At 42.9% G+C, this 20237-nt stretch overlaps 1 protein-coding gene across 5 annotated transcripts in view; it reads left to right on the forward strand.

Annotated features, from left to right (window-relative positions):
* Nucleotides 1–20237, forward strand: part of XRRA1 (X-ray radiation resistance associated 1) — a 67724-nt gene that overhangs the window by 1932 nt on the left and 45555 nt on the right. For 3 of the 5 annotated variants that reach the window (XM_020879861.2, XM_070473249.1, XM_070473248.1), the window contains exons 2-6: nucleotides 4472–4536; nucleotides 7573–7670; nucleotides 13649–13833; nucleotides 17660–17731; nucleotides 19009–19081. In XM_020879861.2, coding sequence (XP_020735520.2) covers nucleotides 7577–7670; nucleotides 13649–13833; nucleotides 17660–17731; nucleotides 19009–19081 — 424 coding nt within the window. In that variant the 5' untranslated portion in view covers nucleotides 4472–4536; nucleotides 7573–7576. Of the gene's footprint in view, nucleotides 1–4471; nucleotides 4537–6915; nucleotides 6936–7572; nucleotides 7671–13648; nucleotides 13834–17659; nucleotides 17732–19008; nucleotides 19082–20237 lie in introns of those variants that run through there. The other 2 variants (XM_070473247.1, XM_020879863.2) reach the window with 2 other exon arrangements.

Here is a 20237-nt window from a genome sequence, read left to right on the forward strand (position 1 = left end):
TTTGGTTCAGTAAGCACTCAGTTGAGCCTCTTCAGTGGCCCAGACCCTGTATGAGGCGTGGGTGATAAAGATATGGTTAGGACCCAGGCCTGGCCATGAGAGGCTCCCAGCCTGAGGTTGGGGTGTGAGAAGTGGGAAACAGATAGGTAAGCAGGTCATTGTAATACAGTGTGGCACAGTGCCTCCATTAAGAGGTGGGGTAAGATGGTAGCACAGATAAGGGTCAACCAAAGGAGGAGGATATACAGGGAAGCTTTTTGTATGAGTCAGGCAAAGAAGAGGGGCAAAAGTGTGATAGGCCAGAGGGATGGAAAAAAAGCAAATGTTTGCAGATGAGAAGCATTAGTCTGTGTATGTGTGTATTTTGGAGCTGGGAGACACTACCATCAGATTGAGATTAGCTGCTTCACGTTTGAGACAGAGACGAGAGGTGGCTGAAGCTAATAGGTAGGCAGCCTGTAAGTCTGGAACTTGGTCTTTCTTTTTTCCATCACAAAGGTAAATGTCATACTTTTCTTAGGGATTACTTCCTAGACAATGTAACCTTAGGGTTATGTGCCCTTCCTAACGCATTAGTCATAAATCTACACCTTCTCATCTGGTATTCCTCATAGGAAACTGTAATTTCCAGGATACTTAGTGAATATCTTTTCCCAGATTGTGTCTTTAAGTTTTGTCTTTGCTGCTTTTGTCATGCATAAGTTTATTTTGTGTAAATGGTTGTATAAATGATCCTTTCCTTTCTAATTTGTGATGCGCACTTCCTATTTAAGCTATCTAGACCCAGAGAAAGCTAACCAGTCTGATCACACGGACCACAGTCTTGTGTAACTCAATGAAACTATGAGCCATGCCGTGTAGGGCCACCCAAGACGGATGGGTCATGGTGGAGAATTCTGACAAAATGTGATCCACTGGAGAAGGGAATGGCAAACCACTTCAGTGTTCTTGCTTTGAGAACCCCATGAACAGTATGAAAAGGCAAAAAGATATGACACTGTAAGATGAACTCCACAGGTAGGTAGGTGCCCAATATGTTATGTTACTGGAGATCAGTGGAGAAATAACTCCACAAAGGATGAAGAGATGGAGCCAAAGCAGAAACAACACCCAGTTGTGGATGTGACTGGTGATGGAATTAAAGTCTGATGCTGTAAAGAACAGTATTGCATAGGAACCTGGAATGTTAGGTCCATGAATCAAGTCAAATTGGAAGTGGTCAAACAGGAGATGGCAAGAGTGAGCATTGACATTTTAGGAATCAGCGAACTAAAATGGACTGGAATGGGTAAATTTAACTCAGATGACCATTGTATCTACTACTGTGGGCAAGAATCCCTTAGAAGAAATGGAGTAGCTGTCATAGTCAACAAAAGAGTCGAAAATGCAGTACTTGGATACAACTCAAAAACGACAGAATGATCTCTGTTCGTTTCCAAGGCAAACCATTCAATATCACAGTGTTCCAAGACTATGCTCTGACCAGTAATGCTGAAGAAGCTGAAGTTAAATGGTTCTTATGAAGACCTACAAGACCTAGAACTAACACTCCCAAAAGATGTCCTTTTCATTATAGGGGACTGGAATGCAAAAGTAGGAAGTCAAGAAATACCTGGAGTAACAGGCAAATTTGACCTTGGTGTACAGAATGAAGCAGGGCAAAGGCTAGCAGAGTTTTACCAAGAGAACGCATTGGTCATAGCAGATACTCTCTTCCAACAACACAAGAGACAACTCTACACATGGACATCACCAGATAGTCAATACCAAAATCAGACTGATTATATTCTTTGCAACCAAAAATGGAGAAGCTCTATACAGTCAGCAAAAATAAGACAGGAAGCTGCTGTGGCTCAGATCATGAACTCCTTATTGCCAAATTCAGACTTAAATTGAAGAAAGGAAGGAAAACCACTAGACCATTCAGGTATGACCTAAATCAAATCCCTTATGATTATACAGTGGAAATGACAAGTAGATTCAAGGGATTAGATCTGATAGAGTGCCTGAAGAACTATGGACAGAAGTTTGTGACATTGTACAGAAGGCAGTGATCAAGACCATCTCGAAGAAAAAGAAATGCAAAAAGGCAAAATGGTTGTCTGAGGAGGCCTTACAAATAGCTGTGAAAAGAGAAGTGAAAGGCAAAGGAGAAAAGGAAAGATACACCCATTTGAATGCAGAGTTCCAAACAATAGCAAGGAGAGAAAAGAAAGCCTTCCTCAGTGATCAATACAAAGAAATAGAGGAAAACAATAGAATGGGAAAGACTAGAGATCTCATCAAGAAAATTCGAGATACCAAGGGAACATTTCATGCAAAGATGGGCGCAATAAAGGACAGAAGTGGTATGGACCTGACAGAAGCAGAAGATATTAAGAAGAGGTGGCAAGAATACACAGAAGAACTGTACAAAAGAGATCTTTCATGACCCAGATAACCACGATGGTGTCATCACTCACCTAGAACCAGAAATCCTGGAATGCGAAGTCAAGTGGGTCTTAGGAAGCATCACTACAAACAAAGCTAATGGAGGTGATGGAATTCCAGCTGAGCTGTTTCAAATCCTGAAAGATGATGATGTGAAAGTGCTGCACTCAATGTGCCAGCAAATTTGGAAAACTCAGCAGTGACCACAGGACTAGAAATGGTCAGTTTTCATTCCAGTTGCAAAGAAAGGCAATCCCAAAGAATGTTCAAACTCCCACACAACTGCACTCATCTCACACGTTAGTAAGCTGCTGCTGCTAAGTCACTTCAGTCGTGTCCGACTCTGTGCGACCCCAGAGATGGCAGTCCACCAGGCTCCACCGTCCCTGGAATTCTCCAGGCAAGAACACTGGAGTGGGTTGCCATTTCCTTCTCCAATGCATGAAAGTGAAAAGTGAAAGTGAAGTCACTCAGTCATGTCCAACTGTTAGCGACCCCAGGGACTGCAGCCTACCAGGCTCCTCTGTCCATGGGATTATCCAAACAAGAGTACTGGAGTGGGTTGCCATTGCCTTTTCTGACATGCAAGTAAAGTAATGCTCAAAATTCTCCAAGCCAGGCTTCAACAGTACGTGAACCATGAACTTCCATATGTACAAGCTGGATCTAGAAAAGGCAGAGGAACCGGAGATCAAATTGTCAATATCCAGTGGATCATCGAAAAAGGAATAGAGTTCCAGAAAAACATCTACTGTGCTTCATTGACTCTGCCAAAGTCTTTGACTGTGTGGATCACAACAAATTGTGGAAAATTCTGCAAGAGATGGGAATACCAGACTACCTTACCTGTCTCCTGAGAAATCTGTATGCAAGTCAGGAAGCAACAGTTAGAATTGGACATGGAACAACAGACTGGTTCCAAATAGGAAAAGGAGTACGTCAAGGCTGTATGTTGTCACCATGCTTATTTTACTTATATGCAGAGTACATCATGAGAAATGCTGGACTGGATGAAGCACAAGCTGGAATCACAGATCGCCGGGAGAAATATCAATAACTTCAGATATGCAGATGACACCATCCTTATTTATGGCAGAAAGCGAAGAAGAACTAAAAAGCCTCTTGATGAAAGTGAAAGAGGAATTAGCTTAAAACTCAACATTCAGAAAACTAAGATCATGGCATCTGGTCCCATCACTTCATGGCAAATAGATGGGGAAACAATGGAAACAGTGACAGACTTTATTTTTTTGAGCTCCAAAATCACTGCAAATGGTGACTGCAGCCATGAAATTAAAAGATGCTTGCTCCTTGGAAGAAAGATTATGACCAACCTAGACAGCATATTAAAAAGCAGAGACATTACTTTGCCAAGAAAGGTCCATCTAGTCAAAGCTTTGGTTTTCCCAGTGGTCATGTATGGATGTGAGAGTTGGACTATAAAGAAGACTGAGCACCAAAGAATTGATGCTTTTGAACTGTGGTGTTGGAGAAGACTCTTGAGAGTCCCTTGGATTGCAAGGAGATCCAACCAGTCCATCCTAAAGGAAATCAGTCTTGAATATTCATTGGAAAGACTGGTGCTGAAGCTGAAACTCCAATACTTTGGCCACCTGATGTGAAGAACTGACTCATTTGCAAAGACCCTGATCCTGGGAAAGATTGAAGGTGGGAGGAGTAGGGGACGACAGGATGAGATGGCTGCATGGCATCATCAACTCAATGGACATGAATTTGAGTAAGCTCCGGGGGTTGGTGATGCACAGGGAAGCCTGGTGTGCTGCAGTCCATGGGGTTGCAAAGAGTGGGACATGACTGAGCAACTGAACTGAACTGAGCCCCACCTCATTGTCATAAAATTATTCTCTTCCTGTCTATGTCTCTGTCTTCTTTTCTGCCTATTTCTGGAATCTTTAGTCCTGTGGCATTTTTCTAGGCCCCAGACACTTTGGAGCAAAGTGTCACAGAAGGATATAATTAATGGGAACATTAAAGAGATCTAAATGAGAGACTAAGAAGAAGTGCAATATCTATTTTATAGGTGAAGAAACGGAAGAAACAGAATAAAAAGGACGTCAAGAGGTCTCTTCCAAGATCAAAGATCAAGTAAGTGCTATGCAGAACTAAAGTCATCATATTCTGTGAGTTACTGTAGTTTTATCCAACAGTCATCTTTGACCTTTCCCAGGTAACTGTGTACTCATTCATCCATTCATTTACCCATCTAGCAGATTGTGGTTAGTCCCAAGAGGGATTTCCTGAAAGACAGAGTGACTCCGTAACTGTCTTTCCCCATCCAGTCATCCATTCATCCCTTCATCTTCCTGACACATTTTTAATGAGTTCTAGACTCTATGCTAGGCTCTGGGATTATATAAGTAAATAGGTATTGTAGGCCCCATAGCAGTTGGGAAGTTGATAAGGGAATAAAAATTATAACAAAGTGATAAGTATTATGCTAGGAGAAGTAGTGGGTATCACAGAAATACATGGAAAGGATCTCCAACCCTTTTCAGGGTGGCAGTCAGGAAATTCACAGTGCCCTGTGTTGAATCAGAGGAGATAACAAGATCACTCATTCATTCCATTTGTTCAGTTTAGTCGCTCAGTTGTGTCCGACTCTTTGCGACTTCATGAATTACAGCACGCCAGGCCTCCCTGTCCATCACCAACTCCTGGAGTTTACTCAAACTCATGTCCATTGAGTCATTGATGCCATCCAGCCATCTCATCCTCTGTCATTGCCTTCTCCTCCTGCCCCCAGTCCCTCCCAGCATCAGGGTCTTTTCCAATGAGTCAACTCTTCGCATGAGGTGGCCAAAGTATTGGAGTTTCAGCTTCAGCATCAGTCCTTCCAATGAACACCCAGGACTGATCTCCTTTAGGATGGACTGGCTGGATCTCCTTGCAGTCCAAGGGACTCTCAAGAGTCTTCTCCAACACTACTGTTTAAGCGCATCAATTCTTCGGTGCTCAGCCTTCTTCACAGTCCAACTGTCACATCCACACATGACCACAGGAAAAGCCATAGCCTTGACCAGACGGACCTTTGTTGGCAAAGTAATGTCTCTGCTTTTTAATATGCTGTCTAGCTTAGTCATAACTTTCCTTCCAAGGAGTAAGCGTCTTTTTCATGGCTGCAATCACCTTCTGCAGTGATTTTGGAGCCCCCAAAAATAAAGTGTGACACTGTTTCCACTGTTTCCCCATCTATTTACCATGAAGTGATGGGACCAGATTCCATGATCTTAGTTTTCCAAATGTTGAGCTTTAAGCCAACTTTCTCACTCTCCTCCTTCACTTTCATCAAGAGGCTTTTTAGTTCCTCTTCACTTTCTGCCATAAGGGTGGTGTCATCTGCATATCTGAGGTTATTGATATTTCTCCTGGCAATCTTGATTCCAGCTTGTGCTTCTTCCAGCCCAGCATTTCTCATGATGTACTCTGCATATTTTAAATAAGCAGGGTGACGATATACAGCCTTGACGTACCCCTTCTCCTATTTGGAACCAGTCTGTTGTTCCATGTCCAGTTCTAACTGTTGCTTCCTGGCCTGCATATAGGTTTCTCAAGAGGCAGGTCAGGTGGTCTGATATTCCCATCTCTTTCAGAATTTTCCACAGTTTATTGTGATCCACACAGTCAAAGGCTTTGGCACAGTCAATAAAGCAGAAATAAATGTTTTTCTGGAACTCCCTTGCTTTTTCGATGATCCAGCAGATGTTGGCAATTTGATCTCTGGTTCCTCCGCCTTTTCTAAAACCAGCTTGAACATCTGGAAGTTCATGGTTCACATATTGCTGAAGCCTGGCTTGGAGAATTTTGAGCTTTGCTTTACTAGCGTGTGAGTTGAGTACAGTTGTGCGGTAGTTTGAGCATTCTTTAGGATTGGAATGAAAACTGACCTTTTCCAGTCCTGTGGCCACTGATGAGTTTTCCAAATTTGCTGGCTGAGTTTTCCAAATATACATTCATTCCATAGGTGAAGCCTATTATGTGCCAGGTGTTAGATGCTGGGAGTGAAGAGATGAACATCATAGATGCTGTCCTTCCTCAGAGCCTAATTAGGGAGATTAGAAATATGCATAAAAAAAACTCTGGGCCTTGGGAGGACCACTGTATCCTTCATTTGACTCACATTTGTTTACTGAGTGTTTCTTGTGAGCTTTCCCGGAATAGAAGAGGGACAGTGTATTGGACATGTTTTGAGACTTTCAGGTTCAGAGACCATTGAAAGAGTCCCTTCATGATTGTTAGTAATCTCACGAGGTAGAAGGGGTTCCAGCCACAAAAGATGTACAGAAGAAACACCTCAGAGTTTAGCTAAAGCAGCAGTTATTTCTCTCTGGAAGTTTCAGTGAAGGTATTATGGAAGGGATGATGTCTGGATTGGGTCTAAAAAGAAGCTTTTCTTTTTTCTCTATGACCTCATTAATTCTTAGAACAGTTCTCTGAGGCACAGGTTTAATCCTCATTTTGTATTGAGAAATCTGAGGCACAAAGAGGTAAAGTGATTTTCCCAGGGTCATTCAGCTCAGTGGTAGAAACTACTCTCAAACTTAAGTCCCTGTCTGTAAAATTATTGCCCCCTCCTATTGCACCCATCTCGTTGTCATATTTGTCTCTTCTGGGAAACATTTTCTCAGGACACCTGATCCCAGCTCTCTACTCTGCTCCTCCCATGGACTGAATCTTCCCAGACCCTCCATCTTAGGGTCCTACCTTCTTGCCAGGTTCTCCTTTCCCCTGGCCAGGGGCTTACAGATTCCCAAACCTCTGCTACCCTAAATTGTCTAAAGCTATCCCAAAGCAGGTTTAGGAATTACTGGATCCCTTTAAAGAAAAATCTAAGTCTATAAGAGCTCAAGGTTTAAAAAATTTAGATCTTCTATTAGAAATTTCTTTTCCTGAAGGAAATGGCATTGGAGCCTAATCTTAAAGCACAAGATCAGCGAGATGAACAGGATGGAAGAGCTGTTTGGGGCCAAAGGAACACTAAGAACAGAGGCATGGACCTGTAGGGCCTCAGAGAGAGGCTGTGTGTTGGGGGTGGTCTTGGTGGGCTCATAGGCTGTGTTGGGGTGAGAGCAGCCCTGCCCCTCCTCACTCCTCACTTCCTTGTTTTCCTTGCTTGGCTCTCAGGGTTATGGCCTCCGCAGGACTCTACAAGCTGGATGATGGGAAGCCTCACCTGAGCAACTGCTTTCCAGCCAAAAACCTGCTTCGGATGCCAGAGAAAGGTCAGGTGACTTCTCAAATCAGAACCTTTGCCTCACACTAAGACCCATGTCTTCCTCTTCAACCCATTCACTAATGTTCCCTGCCCCATCCTATCCCTTCCCTTCTAATCCACCTAACCCCCAGCAGTCTCAGGGAATCTAATTTTTTTTTATCCTATTTATGTATGTATTGGGGCTTACCAGGTGGCTCAAATGGTAAATAATCTGCCTGCAATGTGGGAGACCTGGGTTAGATCCCTGGGTTGGGAAGATCTCCTGGAGAGGGGAATGGCAACCCACTCCCGTATTCTTGCCTGGAGAATTCCATGGACAGAGGAGCCTGGTGGGCTACAGTTCATGGGCTCGCAAAGAGTCTGACATGACTGAGCAACTAACACTTTCACTTTCATGTATCTGTTTAAAATGTCATTTTTATACAATTTTTCAAGATTACTATTCATTTACAGTTATTACAAGATATTGGCTGTATTCCCCATGTTGTACAGTACATCTTTGAGCCTAACTTATACCCAGTAGTTTGTACCTCCCACCCCTACATTGCCCCTCCATCCCTCTTCTCTGCTTGGAACCACTAGTTTGTTCTCTGTGTCTGTGAGTCTGCTTCTTCAATTTTTTTATTCACTAGTTTGTTGTATTCTTTAGATCCTACCTATAAGCAATATCTTATATGGGTAGTTTTTCTCTTTCTCTGTCTGACTTATTTCACTTAGTATAATGCCCTCAAGGTCCATTATGTTGTTGCAAATGGCAAAGTTTCTTTTTAATGGTTAAGTAGTACCCCACTGTATATATGTCCCACAGATTTTATCTGTTCATCTGTTGATGGGTGCCTAGGTCATTTCCATGTCTTGGCTGCTTCAAATAATGCTGCTTTGAACACTGAGGTATGTTTTTGAATTAGTAACTTTGTTTTTTTGAATTGATTTTTTAAAAATATTTGTTTTAAATAATTTTTAAATTATTTTAAATAATTAAATGTCTTAATTTTTTGTTTTAAATTATTGTTAAATTATCTTTGGCTGTGCTGGGTCTTTGTTGCTGCTGGACTTTTCTCTGGTTGCAGTGAGTAGCGGCGACTCTTTGTTGTAGTGTGTGAGCTTCTCATTGCAGCAGCTTCTCTTGTCATGGAGCACAAGTTCAAGGGCATGTGGGCTTCAGTAGCTGCAGTGCATGGGCTCAATAGTTGTGGTTCCCGGGCTGTAGAACACAGACTCAATAGTTATGGCACATGGGCTTAGTTGCTTCATGGCATGTGGGATCCTCCCAGACCAGGGATCGAACTTTGTCTCCTGCACTAGGAGGTAGATTCTTTACCATTGAGCTACCAAGGACACCCAGTGACTTTTTTTTTTTTTTATATATACCCAGGAGAGGAATTTCTGCATCATATGGTCTTGCTATTTTTAATTTTTTGAGGAACCTCCATAATGTTTTCCGCTGTGGCTGCACCGATTTCCATGCCCACTAACAGTGTACACAGGTTCTCAGGGAACCTTCTAATGTACACCGCAGTGTTCTCTTCTGTTCAGTGACTTCTCACTGCTGTTCCTTTGCCTTTCTGCTCTACCCCATTCCTTAATTTATGCCCTGTTTCATAGTGTTCTATTTTCACATAGCTTTTTAAAAAATATTGTTTATTTTATAATTGAAGGATAATTGCTTTACAGAATTTTGTTGTTTTCTGTCAAACATCAACATGAATCAGCCACAGGTATACATATATCCCCTCCCATTTGAACCTCCCTCCCACCTCCCTCCCCATCCCACCCCTCTAGGTTGATACAGAGCCCCTGTTTGAGTTTCCTGAGACATGCAGCAAATTCCCGTTGGCTATCTATTTTACATATGGTAATGTAAATTTCCATGTTACTCTCTCCATACATCTCACCCTCTCCTCCCCTCTCCCCATTTCCATGAGTCTGTTCTCTATTCACATAGTTCTTTACCATTTGCCTGGAATGTTCCAGCCCTCGTTCCAGTTGTCCAGGCTCCTCCCATCCCGCAGGCTCAGCTCGTCTCCCACATCTTCCAATAAGCCGTGTTCAGCTCCTCCAGCTCTCAGTGCCCATCCTGTCTTGTGAGCCATCTTCCTTTCTGTGTTTCTTGTTTGACATATAGTCATATTCTGCCTAACTCTTAAATAAAGTGGCTTAAACTTGACTCTGCTAAATAGTTTTTCAAGCATTTATCTAATTATAGACTCCTCTGGGGCAGGGACCCCCCCTAATGCTGAGCAGAGTCCTACACATGGAACACTGCTGAGAAGTATGGTTTCACTGGATTGGATTTGTTGCTTTGAAAGTGTAGAACAAGGGGAAAGTACCACTAGCTTACCCTGGATGGAGTGGCTTGCTGGTCACTCTCTACATGGAATAGTGGAAGAACCTTCTCCTTCAGCTTGTCCTTCCCTCTTCTCTTGAGTGATTTTACTTTTCACATAGGACCTTCTTTGGCCACCTAGTTGTTTAAAACCCTCCTGTGGAGCTGTCAGTAAGAACTCATGATTTCACGCCCACACTCCCTCACACACACATAGATGGACAGAGAAATAAATATAGCTGTATATATCTTCATGTGTTAGTATACATATGTATATTTCCTGGCCCACGGAGGGCAATAATACTTCAGTTGCAAAGGAATGCTTGGCACCTCAGTGTTGGTTTCTAAATACCATTCTCCAATAAAAGAAGCCAGGGCTTCTCAGGCAAAAAGTTGTTTCTAGGGCTAAGTCGGGAAAAAATACACTTTGAGCCAGAAAATAAAGCAGTGCTCAGAAGAATGATGGGGGCAATTTGAAAGGACATAGGTTCCAACCTGAGGGAATGCCCAGTGGGTAAAGCTGGAACAGTACGAGCAGCAAAATAAATAAAGGTAAAATTGGGTTATAATTTGTAGAATTACTTTTGATTTATAGTCATGATCTCATATGATATAATTAAACTCTGATTACTTAAATAAGTGGGGGAGAAGAGCAGCTCTTCCTTACAATGGAATTCTAGTTAATAAATGTAGAAGGAATGAAGGAAATAGAAAATCACTATCAAAACATCACAATAATAATTTTTACAGGCAAGAAGGTCTACAATGTTCTATGGAGAAATAGAACCAGTAGAATATGTGTGTGTATCTCTCTCTGTATGTATATCCTGCAGGTTTTGTTTTCATATACATATATGTGTGTATATATGGGGACAAACACACATAGATAAATTATATATTTCAAGGAATTGGTTTATGAAATGTGGAGGCTGGCAAGTCTGAAATCTGTAAGACAGGCAGGCTGAAAACTCAGGGAAGAGCTCATGCTGCAGTCTTAGGGCAAAATTTCTTCTCACTTTGGGAAGCCTGTTTTTTTGCTTTTAAGGTCTCTTAGGTGAAAGGGTAAGGCCCACTCATTATCCATGGATTGTTTCAGGTACTTAAAGTCAACTGGTTGTCAGAAACACTTAGATTAGTATTTGATTGACTTAACTGCTTACCATAGCTCAGCCAAGTTGACACATAAAAGTAACCATCATAGATGCTCGAATTCATGGGTTAAAGTATGATGAAAAACAGGTTATTTGTATAACATCTTGAACTGTCTTTATTAATTTCAAAGGGACTTCTTAGTAGAGTAACTAAGCTGACACCACCTTGGCTGAGTGATCAAAATGAACATCACCAGTAATAAGACATAATTGGCATCATGCGTGCTCTGATATGTTGTGCTGAGGAGGGCACAGCACCGCTTCTTGCCAAACTACAAGACCTTTAGTCTAAATTATAGGGGGAAAAAAATCAAACAAACTCAAATTGAGAGACATTTTACAAAGCAATTGACTACTGATTAGTACTCTTCAAAAGTGTCAGGATCACACAAGAAAAATAAAGACTGCAGAACTGTCACGGATTAGGGGAGACTAAGGTGATGTGACAGCTAAATGAAATGTGAGATCTTGGATGGGACCCTGGAACAGAAAGAGAACATTAGTGAGAAAACTGACAAAAATCAAATAAAGGCTGTAGATTAATTACTAATGTTATGCCATTGTTAATTTCTTGGCTTCACCCATTGTATTATGATTATATACGATGTTAACATTAGGGAAACTGGGTGAAGGCTGTACAGGAACTCTGTGTTATTTTTACAGCTTTTCTGGAAGTCTAAAATTATCTCAAAATGAAAGTTTACAGGTGGGGGGAACCTTCCTATAGACAGATACTCTTCCTGCTAAAAACCTCCCGCATTAAAACCTAAACTCCTTATTCTGGTCCTCAGGACCTTTCAGATTTGACTCTGCTGACCTCCTCAGCCTCATCTCTCTTCCTTCTTGTCCAACTCCCGACACTCCAGGCCTTCCTTCCTGGGTGTGTTGGCAGTTTTGGCACCAGCTCAGGCTGGAGTGTTCAAGAGTTTGGACTGCTGGGATAGGACAAATGTCCATGTGCTAGATGAGGGCAGCCCTGGGAAATGAGTGCCCGGGCTGTCGGGCCCTGGGTGGGAATAGGAACCGGCTCACATCAGGCATAGGCAGAAGCAGCATCCAAGAGCCAGGATTAGCAGCAGTACTCAGGTGAGCCAAGGCAAGCCCCAGGATTAGCAGCAATACTCAGGTGAGCCAAGGCAAGCCCCTGAGGTGGGGTAGTGGGCTATGTGGCAGGGAGACGGTGTTTAGAGGCCCCAAGCTGGTCCCCACAGCTCTGTGCTGTTCTTTGCAGTTCCAATCTTTCATGCCTCTGAGTACTTCTTGTGCCCTTTTCTCTGCCCAGGCTGCTTGGTTTTTCCCTCTTCACCTGGTCAGCTTTCAATATACAAGACTCAACTCATCCCCTAGGCTGGTAGCTCCCCACTCTGGGCTTCACAGCACTCTTTACATTTAATGAGCACCTTTGAGTCCTCAGTCATATTCTTCTCCATAGCCCCAACTCCTGCCACAAAGTCATGCTCAGAAAAGGTCCGAATGAATGACTGTGGGTGGGGGCTGTGGCTCAGGGTCCATTCAGCCACACTCAGTGGGGTAAGCTCTGTGTAGGCCTTAGGAACATTGAGATGGATGAATCAGAGCCTGTATTCTCTTTGCCCTCTAGAGGACATGACAGACAATAAACAAGTGAACAATGATAGATATAGAACAATGAAGAGTGAACAATGAACAGTATCTGTCCATAGGAAAGTTTACCCCCACCTGTAAATTTTCATTTTGAGATAATTTTAGACTTCCAGAAAAGCTGTAAAAATAACACAGAGTTCCTGTACAGCTTTCACCCAGTTTCCCTAATGTTAAATGAATGAACTACTGATGAAGGAGAGAACAGATTCTAGAATGTTGTCATGATTTTTATCGGATAGGCTTACTAATGAACCTCATATTTTCTTTACTTGTGTACAATTTCTAGTTATTTGTACAGTGGACATGTATTGAGTCTTTTAAAAATGCCGGCTGTCCTTTGATTTTTTTTATCCTGAGCTCCTGACACAACCTTTGCCTTGTAACAACAGAATTGAGGGTAAGGTCCAGGAAGATGGAACCCACTGAGTTGGTGTCACACAATGGACCCAAGAGATAACAAATGGTGCAATAACTAGCTGGCCCAGGAAAAAAGGATCAACTTAACTGAGGATAGTCAGAGAAGGCTTCACAGAATAGGAAATACTTTATCTGTAATCGTGAAGGAACCGTTAAGAGTTCAAAGGCAAAAATGTGGAGGAAAGAACTGGGCAAGTCATTCTACACTTTTGAGTCTTTGCCTTTTTGTCTGTAAAATGGGGGCAGTAGCATGTTTCATTGGGTTTGGAAGCCAATTAAATAAGACAAGTATATAGATGTTCCCCTGCCCCCGCAACCCCAGTTGTAGCACAGTATCTGGTGCATATTAGGTAATGAGGAGCTAATTTTCAATTTTGCGTTAAAGATAAACATTCTGGAAGGGCACTAGTTTTGGCTTTGAAGGAGCTTACTGCTGTTCTCATCTTTTCACTGTTCTCATCTTTTCAGCAGGCCAAGGACACTGGCTAGTGGCTCGGAAAGGTAGCCTCAAGAAGAAGCCCAAGAATGCGACTGAGACAACAGCTGAAGGTCAGAAAGGCCAGAAGGTTTCTTTTGAGGTTGGAGGGAAGAAAGGTTCTCGACAGGAAAACCGAGCAGACACTCCTGGACACGTGTTGGACCAAGCTTTTCTGGTGAGAGTCAATGATTCTGGAAGGGCTGGCAGCACTAGCTTGGTGGGGTTGGGAGGGGGGGTACGGGTGGCAAGGACTTGCCCTGCTTCCCTCTGGTACAGTTACCTCCCATCCATCCCAAACTATTCGAATGGGTTTGGCAAATGGAGTGCAGCCAAGATGCTGAAGGGACCCAGAGCTTTCTTTATATGTAAAGTTTTCTTTACATCCACTTGGTGAGATAGGTGTTATTATCCCTGTTACATTGCTGCCATTGTGCAAATGAGAAAACTGAGGCCCCAAGAAGTAATGTGCCTTGGCCGAAGTTCCTCAGCTAGTAATTAGGACTCTAGTTTACCCTGGATTAGAACTACTCAGAATTAAAACTCTGGTCTCCTGACTGTAAAGCCTTTGCCTTTACATGTTGTCAGGTAAAAAGTCTTAAAAGTCTTCATTGAGCCAGAGAGACAAGGCAGCAGGTCAGAGTAAACAGTAAATTTAAAAATCCTATTCCAGCACCCTGCTGGCTCAGTTGGTAAAGAAACTGCCTGCAATACAGTAGACCTGGGTTTGATCCCTGGGTCGGGAAGATCCCCTGGAGAAAGAAATGGCAGCCCACTCCAGTATTCTTGCCTGGGAAATCCCATGGACAGAGGAGCCTATCAGGCTACACAAGAGTTGGATGCAACTTAGCAACTAAACCACCATGACTGTTCCAGCACATAGTCGGGTATAAAGGCTTCTGCTCTGCTCTGGGGAGACTCTAGGAGCAGGGAACTAGGGAGCCTCACATACCCCCACCTTTGTCCTTGAGGTTTAGTGTCTGGCTGAAAGCCAAGGAGGCCGACTGGATATACCTAGTGTCTGGGTCAGGCTTTACAAAGAGGACTGGGCTGGTAATTTTTCATTTACTCTGTGCAATGCCTCAGTGGCTTTGCACAGAAAGACCTGTTTTGTAAACCAGTATTAATGTGCAGTCCGATGCTCATAGCTTCCCAAGAACTCCCTGGCAGCTTACTTAGTTCCCAGACTCTGCTTGTGGTTCCCAAGAGAAAGGTTCCTGCACAGATCAATGTTGAAAGAGAGCTTTAAGGAGGCATCTCACCTCAAGGTGGGTAGCATAGGCTTTTTGCAGAATACTGTGGAGTTTCTTTGATGATTAGGTCCACTTCTCGTTAGGGATGAGGAAGATTGAAGCAGCAGTACTGGGAACGGGCGGAACCACTTCCCGTAGTGCTCTTCTTTTCCCCTTTATTTTCAGCATTTCAGCATATCCACATTGAGATCACTTGTTACCCATGTTGCCACTTGGAAAAACAGAAGCGTCAATGGTGCTTCTCAGAGCAATGGGAGTACCTACCCCCTGTTGGCTATGAATGTTTCACTGGCACTTCGTAATGCCCTACTGCACAGTCCCCTTATGCCAAGTCCCCAAAATAGCTCTTCTCTAGTGTTTACTAAACTGTCTTAATAATGGCACTGCTGTCTACCCACTCACCAAACAGGTAACCTGGGGTTCTCCTCAACACGTGCCTCTCCCTCACTGCCCCCATCCCTGCTATTCCCCAGCCCTGGTATTTCTACTAGTTGTCAAATCTGTATTCTTATCCTCATCTGCACTGCCCCCACCCTAATCTGGGCCACCATCATCTTTTATAGTAGTAATTGAGTTCCTATGGTAATTAGTAACTTCCTAACTAGTTTGAACTAACTGGGATGCTTTTGTTTCACATAAAAAGAAGCCAGCATCATGGTGCTGCGGCTGCTGCTGCTAAGTCACTCTGTCGTGTCCGACTCTGTGCGACCCCATAGATGGCAGCCCACCAGGCTCTCCTGTCCCTGGGATTCTCCAGGCAAGAATACTGGAGTGGGTTGCCATTTCCTTCTCCAATGCATGAAAGTGAAAAGTGAAAGTGAAGTCGCTCAGTCGTGTCTTGACCCTTAGCGACCCCGTGGACTGCAGTCTACCAGGCTCCTCCGTCCATGGGATTTTCCAGGCAAGAGTACTGGAGTGGGGTGCCATTGCCTTCTCCCAGGGTAGGTTAATTCACTGCCTCCAAGGCCCTGGTTCCTCCATCTTTCTGCTCTTATATTCTTGGCACATTAACTTGTCCTCTCAGGCTGACTGCCTTTATAATTCTGAGATGACTGCTGAAACTCTGGTTGTCACATTTAAAGCATAACATCCAAAGGTAGAAAAGGGAACGTCACTGTCTTATATTGATTTTTAAATATAAGCAGCTTCCCAGAACTGGCCTCCTACTCCCAGCAGCCTGTGTCTCGTTGGCCAAACATGTGTCACAAGTCCCAGCAGTCACTGTTTAGGGGACCATGACCACCATGCTTGGATTAGACAAAGTCAAGACTTAGCCTGTAGAGCTGGGGTTGAAGGATACATCTAGTTAGAGAAATGTGAATGATATTGGGTTCTTTCACAATGAGAAGAAGTGGCTCTAGAGAAATGAGCTGACAATGTCTGGTATAGTGGTTTCTTTCCACCCTTTGCTTTCTTCTCATCCTCTATGTGTGTCAGATAACAGCAGTTTTTGTAAAATTGCCATCAGCCCTCTGCCAAAAAACCTCTTGACAGCTTTCCATTGACTGTGGGCTAAAATCCACAATCCTTTGCAGAGCCACCATGAATATGCCTGATCTAATGAGTGTATCCATAACCTTACCTACCTGTTCAGAAACACCTTGCTTTCATTTGCCTTAATAGCATTCACAAACCCTGCCACCCACTTTCATGGGACCAACTTGTACTTAGCACTTAAGGTATCAGCTGAAATATTCCTCAAATAGGTACTTCCTCACTTCTACACTAAGATAAGGATCTCCTGTTATTATCTCCCATGGCTTCTTGAATTTCTTCTTTAAAATACTTACTGTATTTGTAAATACTTGCTTGCTCATTGGCTTCCATGCAGTTTTAAGCTTTATGAGGCATGAGATACTTCTGCTTTTCCTTTGCTGTCTTTTAAGTTCCCAGTTCCATGCCTAACCATAAAAGGCACCATAATTAAATGATTAACTGAAAGAAGGAATGAGGTTTGGTTAAACAGAAATGGCAACTTCAAAGTTGAGATTTTTCTTCTACCTTTTAATTGTGAAGGACAATATATGGTAGTCCTAAGAGCGAAGTGTTTAGTGATTACAGATTTGGATTCAAATCATAGATCCATCACTTATTGGTTGTGGGACCTTAAGGAAGTAATTTTCTCTCTCTTAGCCTTATTTTTCTCATTTATAAAGAAAGATATTCCCTTATGTTGAAGAGTTTAGTTAGGATTAGGAGAAAGTCCTTTTTTTTGGCCACACTGAGTGGCCTATGGGCTCTTTAGTTCCACAGCCAGGGATCAAACCCTCACCCTTTGCATTGGAAGTACAGAGTCTTAATCACTGGACCATGAGGGAAGTCCCAGAAAAAGTTTCTTGATATATTTAGCACGACACATGGCCCAAAGTAGTGCTTAGTATATAAATATTTGTTGAATAAATGAATGGATGAGCAAACAAAAAAGTTATGACAAGTGTTTTGGTAATGCCCCAGAAATAAAGATTTTATTCTAAGAACCATGTAGAGGAAGTGGTGCTCTGAAAAGACAGAGAAGGAACAGAGAGGAATGCAACCTCCTAAGAGCCCCATCAAGTCTATGTTTCCACCCCCATCTTACAGATGGGAAACAGAGATGGGAGTGCCAAGGTGGCAGCTTGATTCTGAGCAGCTCCAAAGCCTGTTCTTCACTGTACCAGGCTGCCCTCCTTACGAGGGAGTCATTTGTTGTCTTGGCCAATTATATGAGCTTTACTGGGGCCTTGAGTGCTGATTCTTTGTACTGTGTTTCAGCTGAAGCACCACTGTGTGAAGGATCCATCAGACCTCTGCAACGTTAACGTGAGTGGCCTGAAGTTCTCCAAGGTATGACTAGCCACCAGAGGTGTGACTGTGGTGAGCTACACCTGAGGTGGCTCCTGTCTGTCTGACCATCATAACTTCCAGAGTCTCTGGGAACTGGGAATCTGAGCATAGGAAGGAGGAGAGTCACACAGGGACTCACTGGGTGGAAACAACATTCACAGACACTGTCTTTTGCTATAGATTTGGTATTGCCATTATCCCATGTGAGGTGAGTTAAAGGAAGTAAATAACCTTATGGAAGTGGTTTGAATGTGCATAGAATTTTATTGGGGTATAATTCATTCTGTACAGAGAGTTCTCATCAGAAGAGCCTACAGGAGAAATTTCTCTCAGGTTACAGTGCCAGGAATGGTATTGGTTCTCCCAAGATGCTGATAACTGGTTTTTTTTTTTTCTTTTTTTTGGCCATGGCATGCTGGATCTTCCTTGAGCAGCTATTGAACCCATGCCCCCTGCATTGGGAGGGTGGAGTTTTAATCACTCAACCCCCAGGGAAGTCTTGATTTGTTCTTAACTCACAGACTCTGTGACTTATATAATGAGTCATGTTTCTTTCCTTGCACTGGCTAATGGGTAGCTTGGAGCTAGTTTTGTGGCCTACCATCCCCAGTATATATACTATAGCACATATTTTTGATTTGTAGGCCTTCCATGGCATATAAAGAGAGATTGCTTGTAGAATGCCACACAGAAATTAAAATGTATCAACGTAAGTAAATCTCAAAATATCTGTGTATCTCAACACAAGTGAATCTCAAACATGTGGTGTTGAATGAAGAAGGCAGGTTGCAGAATGGTATCTACAGTATGATGGCACTTAATATAAAATTTTAAAACATGTAAATAATACTATATATGGCTTGTGGATACACATACATGTAATGCTAGTACTAAAGAGATGTGGGATAATCACCAATTCGGGATAGCTGTTTTTTATGAGAGGGAGGGTAGTGATATGTTGTGGGGGTATCAACTCTCTATAGTGTTTTATTTCTTTAAAGAAATTTGAAGCAGAGACAGCGTAATATTCAGATTTATTAAAGCTGGATAGTGGTTACACAGGCCTTCAGAGTAACATTCACAACACTTTGCTGACTATTTGAATTATTTCATAATAGGGAAAAGAAGAAGCAGAAAAGCCCTCCCTGCCTTCAGCAAGTAACTGCTCTTGTTCTTAACCCTTGAAGTCTTTCCTCCTTCTGACAGCAGCTCTGGAGCTTCAGCAAGGCCTCCAGGCAGGGAACTAATCTTGTGTTCTTTGAAATGCCCTTTCACAGGCTAAGGAAAAGGATTTCAAGCATTTTAATTCAGTGATTTACATCAATGCCTCAGAAAACCTGCTTCCTCTAGGTAAGTTTTCTTCCTGAAAACCACCTTCTGCTTCCTGGCTGCCAGTCTTTCATGTTAGAAGTTGCCTGTCTGTTCACCTGTAACGCCATACATCTTTCTTTTGGAGTGCAATGAGCTGGGTGTGGGAGAACTCACAGACCTGGATTCCAGCCCAGAGCCAGCACTACCTACGCAGAACACTTCTCTGTGAGCAGCCGCTTCTTTCTCTGTAAATGGAGATAATCCCCTTCCTTCCTTCCTCCCTAAGGCAGGATACTTTGTAGACTTAGACAGAATCAGTACAGTCAGCCCTCCATATCTATGTTTTCCACATTCATGGATTCAACCAAACAGGGATGGAAAAAATTTAGAAAAAATTCCAGAAAGTTCCAAAAAGTAAAATTTGAGTTTGCCAACCACTGGCAACTATTTACATAGCATTTATATTATATTTACAACCACTTACAGAACATGCTTCCTTGGAGGCTCAGTTGGTAAAGAATCTGCCTGCAATGCAGGAGACCTGAGTTCAATCCGTGGATTGAGAAGATGCCCTGGAGAAGGGCATGGCAACCCACTCCAGGATTCTTGCCTGGAGAACCCCCATGGACAGAGGAGCCTGGCAGGCTATGGTCCATATGGAATCACAAAGAGTAGGACATGACTGAGCGACACAGCACAGAGCATTTACGTTATGTTAGGTATTAGTAATCTAGAGATGATTTAACATGTACAGGAGGCTGTGTGCAGGTTATATGCAGATGCTACATCATTTTATACAAGGCACTTGAGCTTCCCCAGATTTCATTGTCCTTGGTGGTGATGCAAGATGGAGGTGGAGGTTGAGGATTGGAGTAGGGAGTGTGTGTGGGGTGGGGATGGTCCTGGAACCAATCTCCCACCCATACCAAGGGACTGTATGTAAAAAGTTTTTTTAAATCCCTGAGAGCTGCTATGGGAGTGTAAAGCCTTCTTGTTTATTCCGCGAATCCACAGCGACCCCTGCTGGGTGTCAGGACAGTATGACTGTTTGGCTCTTAGAAATCAGTGTGTTCAGTTTTCTGTTCTGAGCTCAGTTATAGCAGGATACGGTAAGTGCAACGATAGAAGGAATCAGAAATCAACTGGGCCATCAACTGGGCTTTGAGTGTCAGAAGATACTTGTGAGAAAAGGAGT

The sequence above is a fragment of the Odocoileus virginianus genome, chromosome 10 (assembly GCF_023699985.2).
Source record: "Odocoileus virginianus isolate 20LAN1187 ecotype Illinois chromosome 10, Ovbor_1.2, whole genome shotgun sequence".
Classification (NCBI taxonomy): Eukaryota; Metazoa; Chordata; class Mammalia; order Artiodactyla; family Cervidae; genus Odocoileus; species Odocoileus virginianus.